Source organism: Dama dama, chromosome 7 (genome assembly GCF_033118175.1).
Source record: "Dama dama isolate Ldn47 chromosome 7, ASM3311817v1, whole genome shotgun sequence".
In the NCBI taxonomy this organism is placed as follows: domain Eukaryota; kingdom Metazoa; phylum Chordata; class Mammalia; order Artiodactyla; family Cervidae; genus Dama; species Dama dama.
Window position 1 is genome coordinate 46,904,013 of NC_083687.1, and position 13,994 is coordinate 46,918,006.

Below are 13,994 nucleotides of genomic sequence, written 5' to 3' on the forward strand. Positions count from 1 at the left end.
CCCCCGCCGACCCCGGCGCGCGGCATTCTGCGAAGCCCAGGCGAGGGGCGGGGGCGGGGCGCGGCGGGCGCCCGAAACGGCCCTGCGGCCGGGGGCGCGCGCGCGAGCCCGAGGGGGCGGGGTGGCGGGCGCGCGCGGCGGGCGGGGGCGGGGGCGGGGCGGCGGGCGCGCGCGGCGGGAGCGCGGGCAGAGAGACGCCGGCTACCCTGGACAGCGCACCGCCGGCCGCCGGGGTCGCCGAGCCGCCAGCCATGGTGAGTGGGCGCTGCGCGCCGCCAGCCTCCGCCGCCGCCGCCCCTTCCTGCTCTCCGCCACCGACGCGCGGGACGGGAAGGGGGCCGAGCGGCCGGCGGCGGCGGCGGCGCGGGGGGCTGCGGATTCGGCCGCTGGAACCCGTCGCTGTCGGCGGGCCGGGCCGCGCGGGCCTGGGGAGGGGGCGGCGGACGTTTGGGGTCGAGGGGCGCGCGGGCCGCGCCCGGGCCCGCCGGGTCGCCGGCTCCGCGGTCCCGCCCGGCCCCTCCGGGCGCCCGCCGCCGCGTCCAGCCCCCTATTGCATGCACGTGCCCGCCGCGCCGCCCCCCTCGTCCCGCGGCGGCCGCTCCCCGCTCCCGGCCCAGTCCGGCCCGGGGGACGGCGCCCTGCTCGGCGCGGGATCGGCCCCGCCGCGGGACCCACGCCGGCTCCGGGGCGCTAACGGTTGAATTCCCGCCTGCACGGCGCCTGCAAGCGCCGGGGGTGTGTCTGCGCGCGTCCTCCCCGGGTTTGCACGGCGGGGTCGGGGCGGGGTGTCCCGTTGTGGACCGGGCTGAGCGGGCCTCTCTGCTCCGTTCTTTCCCCCCCGCAACCGCTGTCTCCGCAGGCTCCGGCTCATCTCCCAGTTTACGAGGCTTTCTGCTGGATCTTAGGCTCTGTTCCCGGAGAGAAAGGGGCGTGTGTGTTGTGTGTGCGTGTGTCCCCGCGTGTCCCTGACCCAGGCATCGCCCGAGAGTGTCGGCGGCAGAGCCTGATTCCGTGACTCCAAAAAAAAGGAAAGTGTGTGCGGAGCTCAGAGTCCCGGGCAAAATGTGAAGTCGCGTATACCCTCGGTGGCCCCTGTTCTATCTTTGCTTTTCTCCTCCCTCCCAGATGGTCCCCCTCTCCCCACTTCAGGGCTCGTTAAAAGAACGCGCATCTCCTGCGCCCCCCCCCCCCCCCCACCCCGCTCCAGCTGACACCAGTCAGTCCTGGATTTTTGTCCCCCTTCTCCCCTTTCGGGCACACGCAATCTGCCTGTGGACGGAGGAGCCTTCTTTTTTGGCCACTCTTCCTAAAAATCCAGTCTTTCCCACCCCACTCACCGCAGTTCGTATGAGCCTAGTCGGCTTCATTTTTTTTCCGCCTTGAGCATCTCTGTTGTTTAACACACTCTCTATTTAGTTTCTGGACTTTATTGAATATGTTCCCCACCAGACTGTCCGTTTCAGTAGGGCAGTTTATTTATTATTTATTTTGTCATTTTGTTCTCTGCTCTATTCCTGGTACCTGCACCGATGCCTGGCGAATCGCCAGTGCTCCGTAAACTGAAAAAATTAGCCCAGTAAAGGAGCATACCGATGCTAATGTAGAAATGAGAAGCAGTAGCGGGACTATAGGATTATCTATCCAATTAACAGTTGTAATGATGAGAATCACAGGTGGTGTTGAGAGGAGACATGCTCTTGGACGAGGGACTCGGTGTGGTGGCCCTTGATGAGTAGAGTTGGCCATCCTTTTGGCAGCTTGGCACCTGGGTGGACAAAGCGTCTTGGGGGCTAACTGGCTGTGTCCTTCGGAGCCTGAACCTTTGCTCCAAATTATTATGAATTACAACGAGTAAGGGAAAAGTGCAAGAAAGTCTCCTTAACTGAATGGAAGAGTCATGGGAACCTAAAAAAGCCAGAATAAAGCACAAGCTGATACTGCCTGAAGACAAGCATTTTTCAGAAACTTTGGGTCTTCAGAGGAGAATTATTTCTCTTGTAGATGTCCAAATCCAAGTCTTCCCACTTGGGGGAAAAAAATGATGCAGAGTGTGTGAAAGTTCAGGGTCTATAAGGTAGTGGTTCGGTTCAGAGACACCCCTCTGGATCCAAGTCCAACATGAACAGTCTCTCAAGGTGTCTCTGCTAATTCATCTTACTCCAAAACCCATTTTTCTTTTAAGTTCCCTTTTTTCCACTTCCAGAGTATAAATTTATGGTAATCCTTTGTTTAAAGCCTGGGAAAGTATGCTTTTATAATCTGAGCCAAACTGCTTTATAAAGTCTACCTGGTAAAGTTTCCGTAAATGATGTGATTTTAGCCATCATTGTATAAGTTTCTGGTTCTGACTACTGTCTTATCCAGATAGGTAGTAAAAAATTAGAGATAAAAAGGAAAGAAAATTTTCTTTGTAATTAAAAACAAGCAACCAACCAAACCAAATGTAAGACATCTCATTTTTATGCAAGTTGATATTTGTAGGAGATTTTGCTATGTGTGACTCCAGTCAAAATATCAAGCCATTTTTTTTTTTCTTTTCTTCCAAAGAGTAGCAAATCCATTTTTAACGTATCCAGTTGGGTAAGCTTACTTTTTGGTTCTCCAACAAAAGCCTGCAATTTTAGCTCCCTTCAAGACGTGTGTGTTTGTTTTTTTTTTTTAAGTTGAGTTATAATTGATCCCTTCAAAACATGTTAATCACAGTTTGGGAGTTTCAGGTGTGTCCATAGTCTGAAACAGAGTGTTAAACCTTTACATGGATCACCTTGTCTATCTAGTCATCTTCAGGAGGCAGGGCCCTTCTGCTCAGAGTTGCGTCCAGAATCACCTCCCTTGGACAGCCGGCTGCGTACCCCCTAACTCATCAGGTTTGGGTGTTAGGAGTAGCCCTTGCCTGGAGGCAGGAAGTCACACTGGAAGCTCTTCTTTAGGCTCCTTAGCCAAAGTGTGTCAACATCAGTAATTTCCCATGATTCTGAAGTTACAAATTTACTCACTTGTATTTTTTCTTAACCTTGGAATTAGCGCATTGCTGGTATTTCACCAACTCTTAACAATGAACCATTATAATAAATTGCTAGTTTAAATACAGCCATTTAAAATTTAACAATTTAGTAGCAGAATGTCAATTGTTCTGGGGTTGATGTAGCAATTTGGAACCAGAGGCGAGGACTCAACTTTGGGTTTGAATTCCAGCACAGCATTTAACTGTGACCTTGGGCAGATTAACTGTTCTTGGCCTCAGCTTTTTCTTCTGTGAAAAAAGATGCTAATGTTATTTCATAAGGTGGTTTGAGGACCAAATAAGCTAATGCACTTGATGTGACTCATTTAGTGCTGCGAGTGTTCAGTAAATGTTAACTGTTACAATGACATGTTTTTTTCTTTCTCGAATGTGTTTGCAGTTGAGACCCTTCTAAATGATGTCTGTGATTCTTCTCAGAATTCTCTTCCCCTTATGTGGTCCTAAAACATTCCTAGTATTGCTCTGTATCCATGCCTTCCAGGAAAAATATGCAGGCCACATGTGTGATTTAAAATTTTCTAGTAGTCACTTTAAAAAGTAGAGACAGGTGAAATTAATTTTTAACATATTTTTAACCTAATTCACAAAAATAGTATTTCAACATGTAGTAAGTGTAGGAAACATTGGGTCCTTTTTTTCTTTTTTTTTTTTTCCATATGAAATCTTTAAAATCTGGTGTGTGTTTTATGCTTGGAACTTGTTCGGTTCAGCCTCATCACAGTTTCTCAACAGCCACACGTGGTTTGAGATCGAGGTTACTGTATTAGACAGAATGGCTCTGGGATGATCCACACCTTCCAAGTGTACCTCTTATCTGCTGGGCCCTTTCCACTCGTGAGAACCTCCCTGCCACCTTAAACCCAGCGTTACCGAAAGAGAGCTACTCGCCTTTCAGAGGCGCCTCTGGTCCCTCTTGCTGTTAGTAATTCCACCAGCTCCGGCATCTACGGTGTCAGAAATCTGATTCTTACTCTCTCTCTCTCCTCTGTGTTGTTTATCGTCGAATCTCATATTTTAACTTGAAAATATCTTTCACTCTCTCCAGCCCCTTTTCCACTATTGCTTCTTCTCCAGGTTTCCTCTCTCGTCGTCTGATTGTTTTTTAACTTGAAGTTTGTTCTTTCATCATCATTTTCATGTAGCTCATTGCTGGGGGCTCTCGTCCTAGTGTTTTCTCTCCCTCCCACCTCCCCAGCCCCCTGCTTCCCTTCCTCCATCCTGCCTCTGTCTCCAAACCACCAGCCTCCACACATTCCCCATTCCTTCACTGGCTGTTTTTCATCATGAGTCACAAATGCTTTCTATTTGATCGCTTCTTTCCGTGTTGAACATCTTTCCTTTATCAAATATCCAAAGGAATATACTTACTTTAACTGATAATATGATACTGAAATGGACCACCCAAGAAAAGCCGCACAGGTAGAGGGAGGAGAAATATCAACCACAGGAAGCGAAAAGGAAATTATTTTTCAGCTTTATCTCCTTTCTAAGAACTGTCGATGGACCCGATTAATAATGGTAGCGGCAACCGGCGCATCAGTGAGGACACCGTGCGTTTCTCAGTGCTCGGGGCGGGCAGGGCCCTTCCCTCCGCCTGGTGAGTGAGCGCACCTCAAGGAAGGCCTGCATCGGGAGCCAGGAGCCCTGGCCTCTCGTCCCGGGTCTGTCGTGGACCAGCTCTGTGCCCTTGACCAGGTTACTCTGGGGCACTGTTTACTCATCAGCAAAATGGGTTCCTCTCATTTTCACAAGATGATTTTGTTAGAAGCAAATGGGGCCTTCGCACTGGCCTTTCTCTCTGGCTGGGTGTTTCCCTGCGAGCTGTGTTGTTGTCCCCCTAACACCTTCTTAGTTGGGCTCACCCTAACATCACTACTTTAAACCGGAGCCTGCTCTCCTTACGGCTCTCTGTTTTTTTCCCCGTAACACTGTAACTTTATAATTTACTCATTTACATAGCCCTGGGAACCTTCTGATCCTTCTTTCTGTGCTTTCTCGTCCTTCCTACGAGAAGGCGAGCTTTGCAAGGGCAGGAGTCTGCGTTCTCAGTGATGTAGCTCAGGCTCCGAGCCTAACCCCTGACGGTCGGTGAATGCTGAGCAACTGTCGACCAAGTGCGGGCGGGTTCCGCTGGCTCTCCGAGCAGTGCGCCTGTCTCCTTACGTCCCATTTCCCCCCTGCAGAGGACGAATTGGGAAATGAACTTTTGCTTTGCAGACGTATCCACAGTAACTTCCTTCAAAGGACCGTCTCTCAATGCGTTTAAAATCACCACCATTCCGTTTCGGCGTGTTTGGGTCATATAGATGCTTCACCAAGGCACAGTCCGAGTGACTCATTAGTAAACGATCATGTGTTTGTTTTCCCACATTTGTATTATACTTCATAATCGTTATATTTGTGGAAGGTTAGGTCGTTATTTCTAAATAGGGATACCTGTAATTTCATAAGTTCTTATTGAAATCAAAATGTGTATGCATTTCCGTAATTCTGTTTGCATTTCATAATTTGTAGACCAGGCCAGGTTATATTGTTTTTACATAATGAAATCTATAATTATAGCATTTAGTTCTTTAAAAATGAATAGTTTAATAGTAATATAAACAAAGCTATTATTCATAAATTTACTAAATAATTACTTTTACTTTACATATGTTGCCTTTTTTTGGCTTTGCGTTATCACTTCAATGCACTACAAGTATGGTAATACTTTATAGTTATTAATCAGTAAGGTTTTTTAATGCATTTTTACACACATTATCTGTTTTGAAGCCTCACAAAAGACTTTTGAGAGAGACAAGACCTGTAGACTCTACCAATTTACAGGTGAGAAAATTGAGTTTCAAACAAGATAAATGATTTACTCAGGATCGCATACTACAGGTAACAAAACCAGGCACAAGCCTTCTGACTCCAAAAATGTCACTTCTTTTGCTAATCCTTATAGCCTTATCCTAGAACCAGTGCAAATGTACTCTTCTGATACAAATATGATGAAAGAAGAGCTGTTTCTCGTTACTATAGATGAGAAGGGAAACATCAGAATGACTTCCCCATGTAATTTCTTTCTCATAAATTATAAGAATAGGTAGGTAGATGGATAGAGACACACATACACACATACATTGAAAAGTAATGAATATATATAAAACCTAAAAGTCTGTTTCATTTGTATGGAAATGGAGCATATAAGGGAAAGTCATCTTAAATGGAGGTGATCATAGCGACATATGTGCATAATCTACTAACTAGTATGACACCTGAATAGTAGGTAATTAGTTTACAAAGGAAGTAAAGTCTGTTTTTGCGTAGAATGATTGCAGTATTGAGACATCACTCAGACCAACAGCAGCTCCGCACTGGAAGTTTTGGTTCATAATGAGAGTTCACCATTTGGGTTTATTGCCAATACTTAAAAAATGTAAAGTACTGATTTTTCTATAAGGCTTAGTAGAATTTGGTTACTAGAATCTTTGAGTTTAATAATAGATGCTATGGCAACTTGGGGAGACCGTAATTTTTATTTTTATTTTTTGACCAGGTTCAAAAAGTTTGTTGACCATTATGCTGAAGAGTTAGATTAAAAATTAACTCGCGCCTTTCAAGAAGAAATCAGAAGGTGTGCATAAGACAAAAATCAGTGAGGCCACTTGGAGTTTTCCCGAGGGCTCAGCCTGAGAGCGACTCTCCTCTCTGCCTCTGGGGGTCCGTGCAGGGCTCTGCAGGCACCATGGGAAGGAGGGCCGCTGAGCTTCGACCTTCTCAAAGGCTTTCCTACAGGGAAGACGCCCTCTCTTGGGGCCAGCAGCTTCCTTGATTTTTGGAAATGCAGATTTCATGACTGTTTTAATGTCATGTTATATATATATATGTATATATATATATATAATGTGAAGTTATGCCCGAGAGTGGGTGTCTTGGGTTGTCCGCAAAACACTCTGCTTTCAGAATTGTACCTGGAGGCTATTTCACATCCCTTTTCTCCATGGGATGGAGAGTTGTTAGTTCTTTGTATATTCAAGGAAAGCATTCCTGTCCTTTGGCCTCTTATAAGCTATTCGATTGCTAAAAAGAAATGGCATGTGTCACAAATCATCTTGGGATTTACTGCCTAAAATCTGTTTCAAACTCAAAGCACGTTGCCTTCACTACCCTGTTCATTCAACAGCGGTGTGGTGATTACCTTGACCCCTTAAAGATCCTGCCTCTCCTACTAAAATGTTTCTGTGGTTTTTTGTAAATTAGCTTTGTGTGTGTGTGTGTGAAGTCACTCCATCGTGTCTGACTCTTTGCGACCCCATGGACTGTAGCCTACCAGGCTCCTCCATCCATGGGATTTTCCAGGCATGAGTACTGGAGTGGGTTGCCATTTCCTTCTCCAGAGGATCTTCCCCACCCAGGGATCGAACTCGGGTCTCCCGCATTGTAGGCAGACGCTTTACCATCTGAGCCTCCAGGGACGTCATGACTGTACCATAAATCTTTTTTCTCTTTACAGTTTAAAAGTAAGTGGATTTATCCCTGTTGTAACAGATTTCTGAAAAGAACACTGATCTTAGTGGTGCTTGCTTTGTGTAAGATAGAACAGGTGTCTGTCATAGTCGTAAGTCCTTGGTGCACACTTCGGAATTGATAGAATTGCATTAATTTTTGGAATTGCATTAATTTTTCTTTTGATGGAAAGAGAAATGTTCTCTACGTTGAGTACCGTGTTCTTTAAAATGGATACCAAGGAGACGTGGCAGTACCTGCCTCAGTGAACCTTTGGGCAGGTGTGCCCGCCGCTTCATTCATCTGGCACATGGTCAGTAACAGGCAGTGTGACAGTTAGTGTGCACTGTCAGTTTCCATGGGAAAGACAGTTCCTGCTTCAGGAAGTCAGTCGTGCAGCAGGGGACTCGTGTCCTCCAGCAGGAGCGTATGAACAAGTCAGCAGCTGAGATGTCTAGTCACTCAGGCCAGTAAATGTGCTTTATGTCTGTGTAACATTTTATCCAATAAGACTTACATGATAAGGTGATTAGTTGTGTTATTTTTAAAAAAAAGTCTAAACCCTGCAGTGCAAGGCATGTTTGCATCAATATCAGGCCAAGAATGTGGTCAGGACCAGGAGGCGGCTGGTAACTGAAGAGCCGGAAACCATCAGGGTTGATAAAGCTGAGGTCAAGATTGAGTCTGTGACACCAGCATGCTCAGAAGAGGAGGCAATCCAGTGAGAAGGAGAAACATCAAACCCGTCATCGGAGAGCTAGCGTGGGTGGAAGGAGCAGGAATTTTAAATGTACATCCCCAGACTTGGTGAAGCCACACATGCGGACTCAGAATCTGAATGATGGGCTGTGGAATCTGTTCGCTCGGAATCCCATGTACACGAATGTGGAAGCTAGTGTTCTAGATGGAGTTCTCAAGGAACGAGGGACACTTTCTAGCAAAGCTGGTTAGTGTATGACCATGAGTTGGGGTCAATGCCGGATCTTGAGTAGGTTGGATTTTAGTAGGTAGGAAAAAGGAGGAAGGTAGAATTGAACATTCCATCTAGGGATATAACTTGGTAAGGAAGCAGAAAGCAGTAACAAGTACATTTGAGTAAAAGCTATATGCTACGAGCAGCTTGTGGACAAGGACACATCTTTGCCGAGCCTAGCACAGAATAGGTGCTCAAAAAAAGAGTTGAGTTGGAAGGTTAGAGACCAAGGGGATTACGGGATGAATGGAGCCAGATTTTGAAGAGTCTTGAATCTGAGGCTGGGAAGTGTCTTCTAGATTTTGTAAACCAGGTTTTGGAATGGAGAGTCAAATGATGAAAGCATTGTTTGGGAAGATTAAGCTGGTTTCCATAACAGCTGGGGCTGGAAGAGCCTGGATAAGGAGGTTATGAGGGGGCTAGTTCAGTGTGTTAGTTTTCTTATTTTCATGTTGTCAACTTTTGAAAACAACTCTTTCACCACACACTCCTAGGTTCAATTCTTTACTCCATTTGTCTCATCTATAAAATATATATAGTAACATAAGGTGACTATTAGATCAAGTAAGATAATATATAAGCTAGCCGAGATTAAGTACTCAAAACTGGTGGCTGTTGCCACAGAACCTTCATCATATTCATATTTACAAACCTTCATTTTCTCTGTGCCTGGGATAGAGATCTTTTTAAAATCTAACTTGATTGATATATTTACATTAAAAAGTTTTTCATATTTCTGAGATTTTAGTGTTAGCATTCAGGACTTTTTCTAGAGAGAATGAAAAAGTGATAAAGACTTTATTCTCTGTCCTTTTCTTTAGGCTGCGTGAGTTCTGTTAAATAGTGAAAAATGAAAAGCTAAACTGTGTTCTCATTTCAGAGCAGTTTTTCTCACTGAATGATTCTCACCTGCAGATGCAGTCACATAACTGGATGTATTCTGAAAATTGTTTAATGGATTTGAAGTACCACTTTAGAACCTTCTAAGAGGGTGACATAATCAGATTAAACTTCAGCTATTTGCCCAACTGCCCACATCAAATTGCCTGTCTTGAGCCTCTTAATTGTGCTTAATCTAATGCCTTAACCCTTACAAATGTACAAGAAAACAAACCTTCCACACTCTGCCTTTGCCACCAGATTGTCATTACTTCACATACTAAAACCCTAAATATAGCTGATTCTCAGATTTGTATGTTGTATTGCAAATCATGAGGAAAGAATATATCATATATATATGATATACATGATTTTATATATTTACTGCTGCTTTCCCTATTTTTTCCCTATCAGTTTAGTAGTGGAAATTGATTAGAAATTTTAGTGTATGTGTAAAACCAAACTAAATAGGTGGACAATATGGGGCTTATTACTTTTCATGATCTAGGAGAGGACAGTGTTAGAAGAGGCTAAGATCAGATGGGAAAAGTCGAAGACTCGTTGGATGTGTCGTGGGCAGGGGATAGACCCATCTGCCTGGCATGAAGTTGTTGCTTAGAGGACTGGTCCAGGCAAGGCTGGAGGAGGACTTTGAACCATGCGGAGGGAAGTCTCCGGGTTGCTAGTCAAAGTCCGTGATGCCCTGGAGCATAAAACCCTTTCCTACCTAGTAGAATTATTTTGCCTTGTAAGATTCATTCTCTCTCTTTTTTTTTAAGGATAATTATACCTTCAGTGTGTGAGCAACCTTCAAAGAACTTTCCACAATGTCGTTCATAGTGATAATCATAATACCACATGTTTGTATGCTTTTCAATTCACAGAACATGTTCACAGCATCTCGGTTGTAGGTTAATTGCTTAGCTCATCATCTGCCTTCCCCACTGCAGTATAAGGTCTGTAAGGGCACGAACTTTATACATCTTGCTTACCACTGCAATTTCCACACTAGGACGGTGCCAGTGTGCAACAGACACCCAAAGAATACTTGCTGGATAAATGGACAGATGTGTCCAGCAAGAGGAAACAGACTCCGGTTGTTTTATTCAGAGTCCTATGACGAGTACATGGTGGTTTGAGGATTCAAGCCCACTCTATACCTGCATCTCATTCTTCCACCATCACTTGTTTCATTATAGTAATTGACTTTGCTGCTACCCATGGTAATTTCAGCAAGACTGAAAACTCACAAACCATAAAAAGTGACAGGTTTGATCACATCAAGATGTTAAATTTTGACATGGCAGAAGACACTATTAGGCAGAGATTTAAAAAACAAGCAACAGACCAGGAGAAGGTATTTGCCATCTGTGTAAGAGTATAGATGGTTATATAGATGACTTTTATATAATCAGTAGATGAAAGGCTTCCCAGATGGCTCAGTGGTAAAGAATCCACCTACCAATGCAGAAGACACAGGAGATACGGATTCAATCCCTGGGTCGGGAAGATCCCCTAGAGGAGGAAAGGGCAACCCACTCCAGTATTCTTTCCTGCAAAATCTCATGGACAGAGGATCGTGGTGAGCTACAGTCCATGGGATTGCAAATAATCGGACATGACTGAGCATGCACACATAAATGCAAACAACGGATAAGCAACCTGTTAGAAACACAGATGAGGCAGCCATTATTAACGGCAGCTCACTGCAGAGGAAACCACAAGTCAATAAACATGGAAAGACATGCACAACCGCAGCAGTAATAAGGAAATGCAAATTAAAGCCAAGCAACACCCATGAACTTGATGAAAACTTAAAAATGCTGACAGTAGCAAATCCTATAACTTTTCTTAGAGCACTATGGTAGTTTTTACCAAAATTAGAGATTTTAATAAACAGCATAGCAATTCCCAGAGAAAGTCTCACTTATGAACACAAGGAGACTTGTATAAAGCATCATTATTTGTAATAGCCCCCAAACTGGAAATAACCTATAAAGCCTAAAAAACCTATAATGCATAAGGTTATAGAATATTCATATGTAACAGCAGTTACAGTGAGTGAACTGGAATAGATCAAGCTGCAAAAATCAAGTATAATTTATATGCACCCTTAAAATGTACAAAAGCAATGCTATTTTTGTTTGAATATCTGTGTGTGTATATATATATATATATATATATATATAAAATGGACAAGAAGGCCTTATCAAGACTATTGGAGTGGTTATATCTGAGGAAGGAACAAGGGACACAGGGTCAGGGAGGCATACAAAGGGAAGGACGACTTTATCAATTATGTTTTATTTCTCTGTTCCCAGCACCTGCCAGGTGTATTCGGTAAATATTGAATTAATTTTAAAAGATTTGAAACAAATGTGATAGTTTTAACATGTGATACTTATTTTGCTCTTTTTACGTTTTTGTGCCTTTATGTTTTTTTCCTAAGTTGAAAATGGACGTGGGATCTGCATTAGAGATCTGATATGAATAGCGCAGGTAGGACAGATGAGCCGCAAGACAGGATGGTCTTCTGTTTTCTCAGACCCTAGTCCATCCTTTCTGGCTGGTGGAACCAACTCTGAAAGAAAGACCTTACAGGGTCAGACTCGGTCACCATGCAGTTTTAGAGAACTAAAGGATAGGCTGTAGACGGGCGTGTTTGTTGTTCTCAACATTCATCAGAGGAAGAAGGGTGTTTTCCCAAGCGCCATAGAGAGACAATAGCCAAACACCAACAATAGCAGCTGATCACACTTAGTAAGCCAGAGCTCCAGGAACTCTTAGGGGAACCTTTCCTGTGTTGACCCATCCTCGGGGCAGGCCTGGGAGTTGGTACCAACACCTCCTTTTAGCAGACAGGGAAACCGAGGCAGGCTGGGGAGAGACGGGTGTGTCCTTGCAGGAGGCCGTGGGCGCGGGCTCTGAACGCCTGCACACAGCAGCTGTCCACTGTCTCTGACTGCTAACTTAGGCAGCGCTGTCCCTGTGAATGTTCATGTTGAAGATCCCTTGGGTCCTCTTCCCGTGTTATAACTCAAACTGGAATTTCGTTACTCTCCTTTTTACGCTACTGCACTTCCTCTTCTAATTTTTTGAAAAAGATACCATCTAAAAAAAATTTTTTTTTAAAAAAGACATCACTGTTGAGATAAACCTAAATTCAAGAAGGGACATTTCTCCTATGACGTCACTCCCTGTAGATGATCCAAGGGTGATGACGGAAGAGGAGACACAGACATGACAACGTGCTGCTCAGTGGGGGCCTGGAAATGCAGGGAATGAATGAACACCTGTCAAGCGTCTGCTTCGTGCGCAGGCCCATCGTAGGTGCTTTCACAGATATGACATCCTCTAAGCTTCACATAAGTTAGGGTACTTATTTTATAGACAGCAGAGATGTTACTCCCAGATAATCATTTTGCCCAAGGTTATACAGCTACTTAGGGTCAGAACCAAGACTGAACCCTTATAAAACTCCCATTCTTTCCAAAGGAACCACCCTGAGCGCCCTGCTGTCTCCTTTAGCATAACCCCCGTGCACACCAGACCCAGGATTGGCTAAACATAATCACCAGCAGAGTGGGTGGCAAGAAGGCACGGCATTCCTCTGGGCGGAGGGTAGTGGCTCGTCACTTATCAGCTCATGGAAGTTAGACAAGTTGCTTTACTTCTCAAAGCTTCACTTTCCTGCTCTGTTGAAAGAGGTGAAAAGACCTATTTTATAGAGTAGCTGCAAGAATTAAGTGAGATAATAGTATCTAATAGGCCCAATAAATACAACAGCAGATTCCTGATAAATACATCCTATTTTCATTTATTATTGCAAGTTATTATTATCTGTGTGTGTGCTCAGTCATGTCTGACTCTCTGCGGCCCTATGGACTGTAGCCCACCAGGCTCCTCTGTTCATGGGATTTCCCAGGCAAGAATACTGGAGTGGGTTGCTGTATCCTCCTCCAGGGGATCTTCCCAACCCAGGGATCAAACCCATGTCTCTTATGTTGGCAGGCAGATTCTTTACCACTAGGCCACCTGGGAAGACCATTATCATCTAGTTTCTATAATGAAGAAATCAGTGACATTGGAGGTAATTCTGAAATTAGGAGTTCCTTGATTGTTTTAAAATTCAAAAACATTTTTTTTTAAAAAAAAAGCTTGCTTCCTGAGAGCTGTAGGTAACGAATGAAGGAGAATGTAATGCTTTCTCTATGAACCAGTCAATAAGTGAAAAGAAAAGAGGAAAAGAGAACCTACACCCATTTTTACAACTTGTAGACAGTTCTCTGCTGATGGAAATAGTTACTCTGGGCTGAAGCCATTCTAGCACAGATCAGCGTTTGTTGCCACCAGCTTCTTGCCAAGAGTAAAATCTATAAAAAGTGGCCAAACTGAAGAGTCAGATAAATGTAAAGTTAAATCAAGCAGGAGCTTATCAGAGCAGCCACCGCAAGGGAGGTGTGTAGCATTCTAGGGCAAGAAGCTCTTTCATTCTATTACAGAGTTAAAGTGCTACATCCAAATCTAAAGCAAAACCAAAGCCCCAAAGAGACTAAGCATAAAGAAGCTCTATAGTCATCATTTGGCTGATGGAAGAGAAGAGAAATCCATGTCGGTAGATTCTCC

The 13,994-nt window shown here is 44.4% G+C and overlaps 1 protein-coding gene across 1 annotated transcript in view; it reads left to right on the plus strand.

Moving 5' to 3' along the window:
• The first annotated feature begins 203 nt into the window (after positions 1 to 203).
• ELOVL2 (ELOVL fatty acid elongase 2) overlaps positions 204 to 13,994 on the plus strand; it is a 50,451-nt gene continuing 36,660 nt past the window's right edge. The window contains exon 1 of the mRNA XM_061146218.1: positions 204 to 254. Coding sequence (XP_061002201.1) covers positions 252 to 254 — 3 coding nt within the window. The 5' untranslated portion in view covers positions 204 to 251. The remainder of the gene's footprint in view (positions 255 to 13,994) is intronic.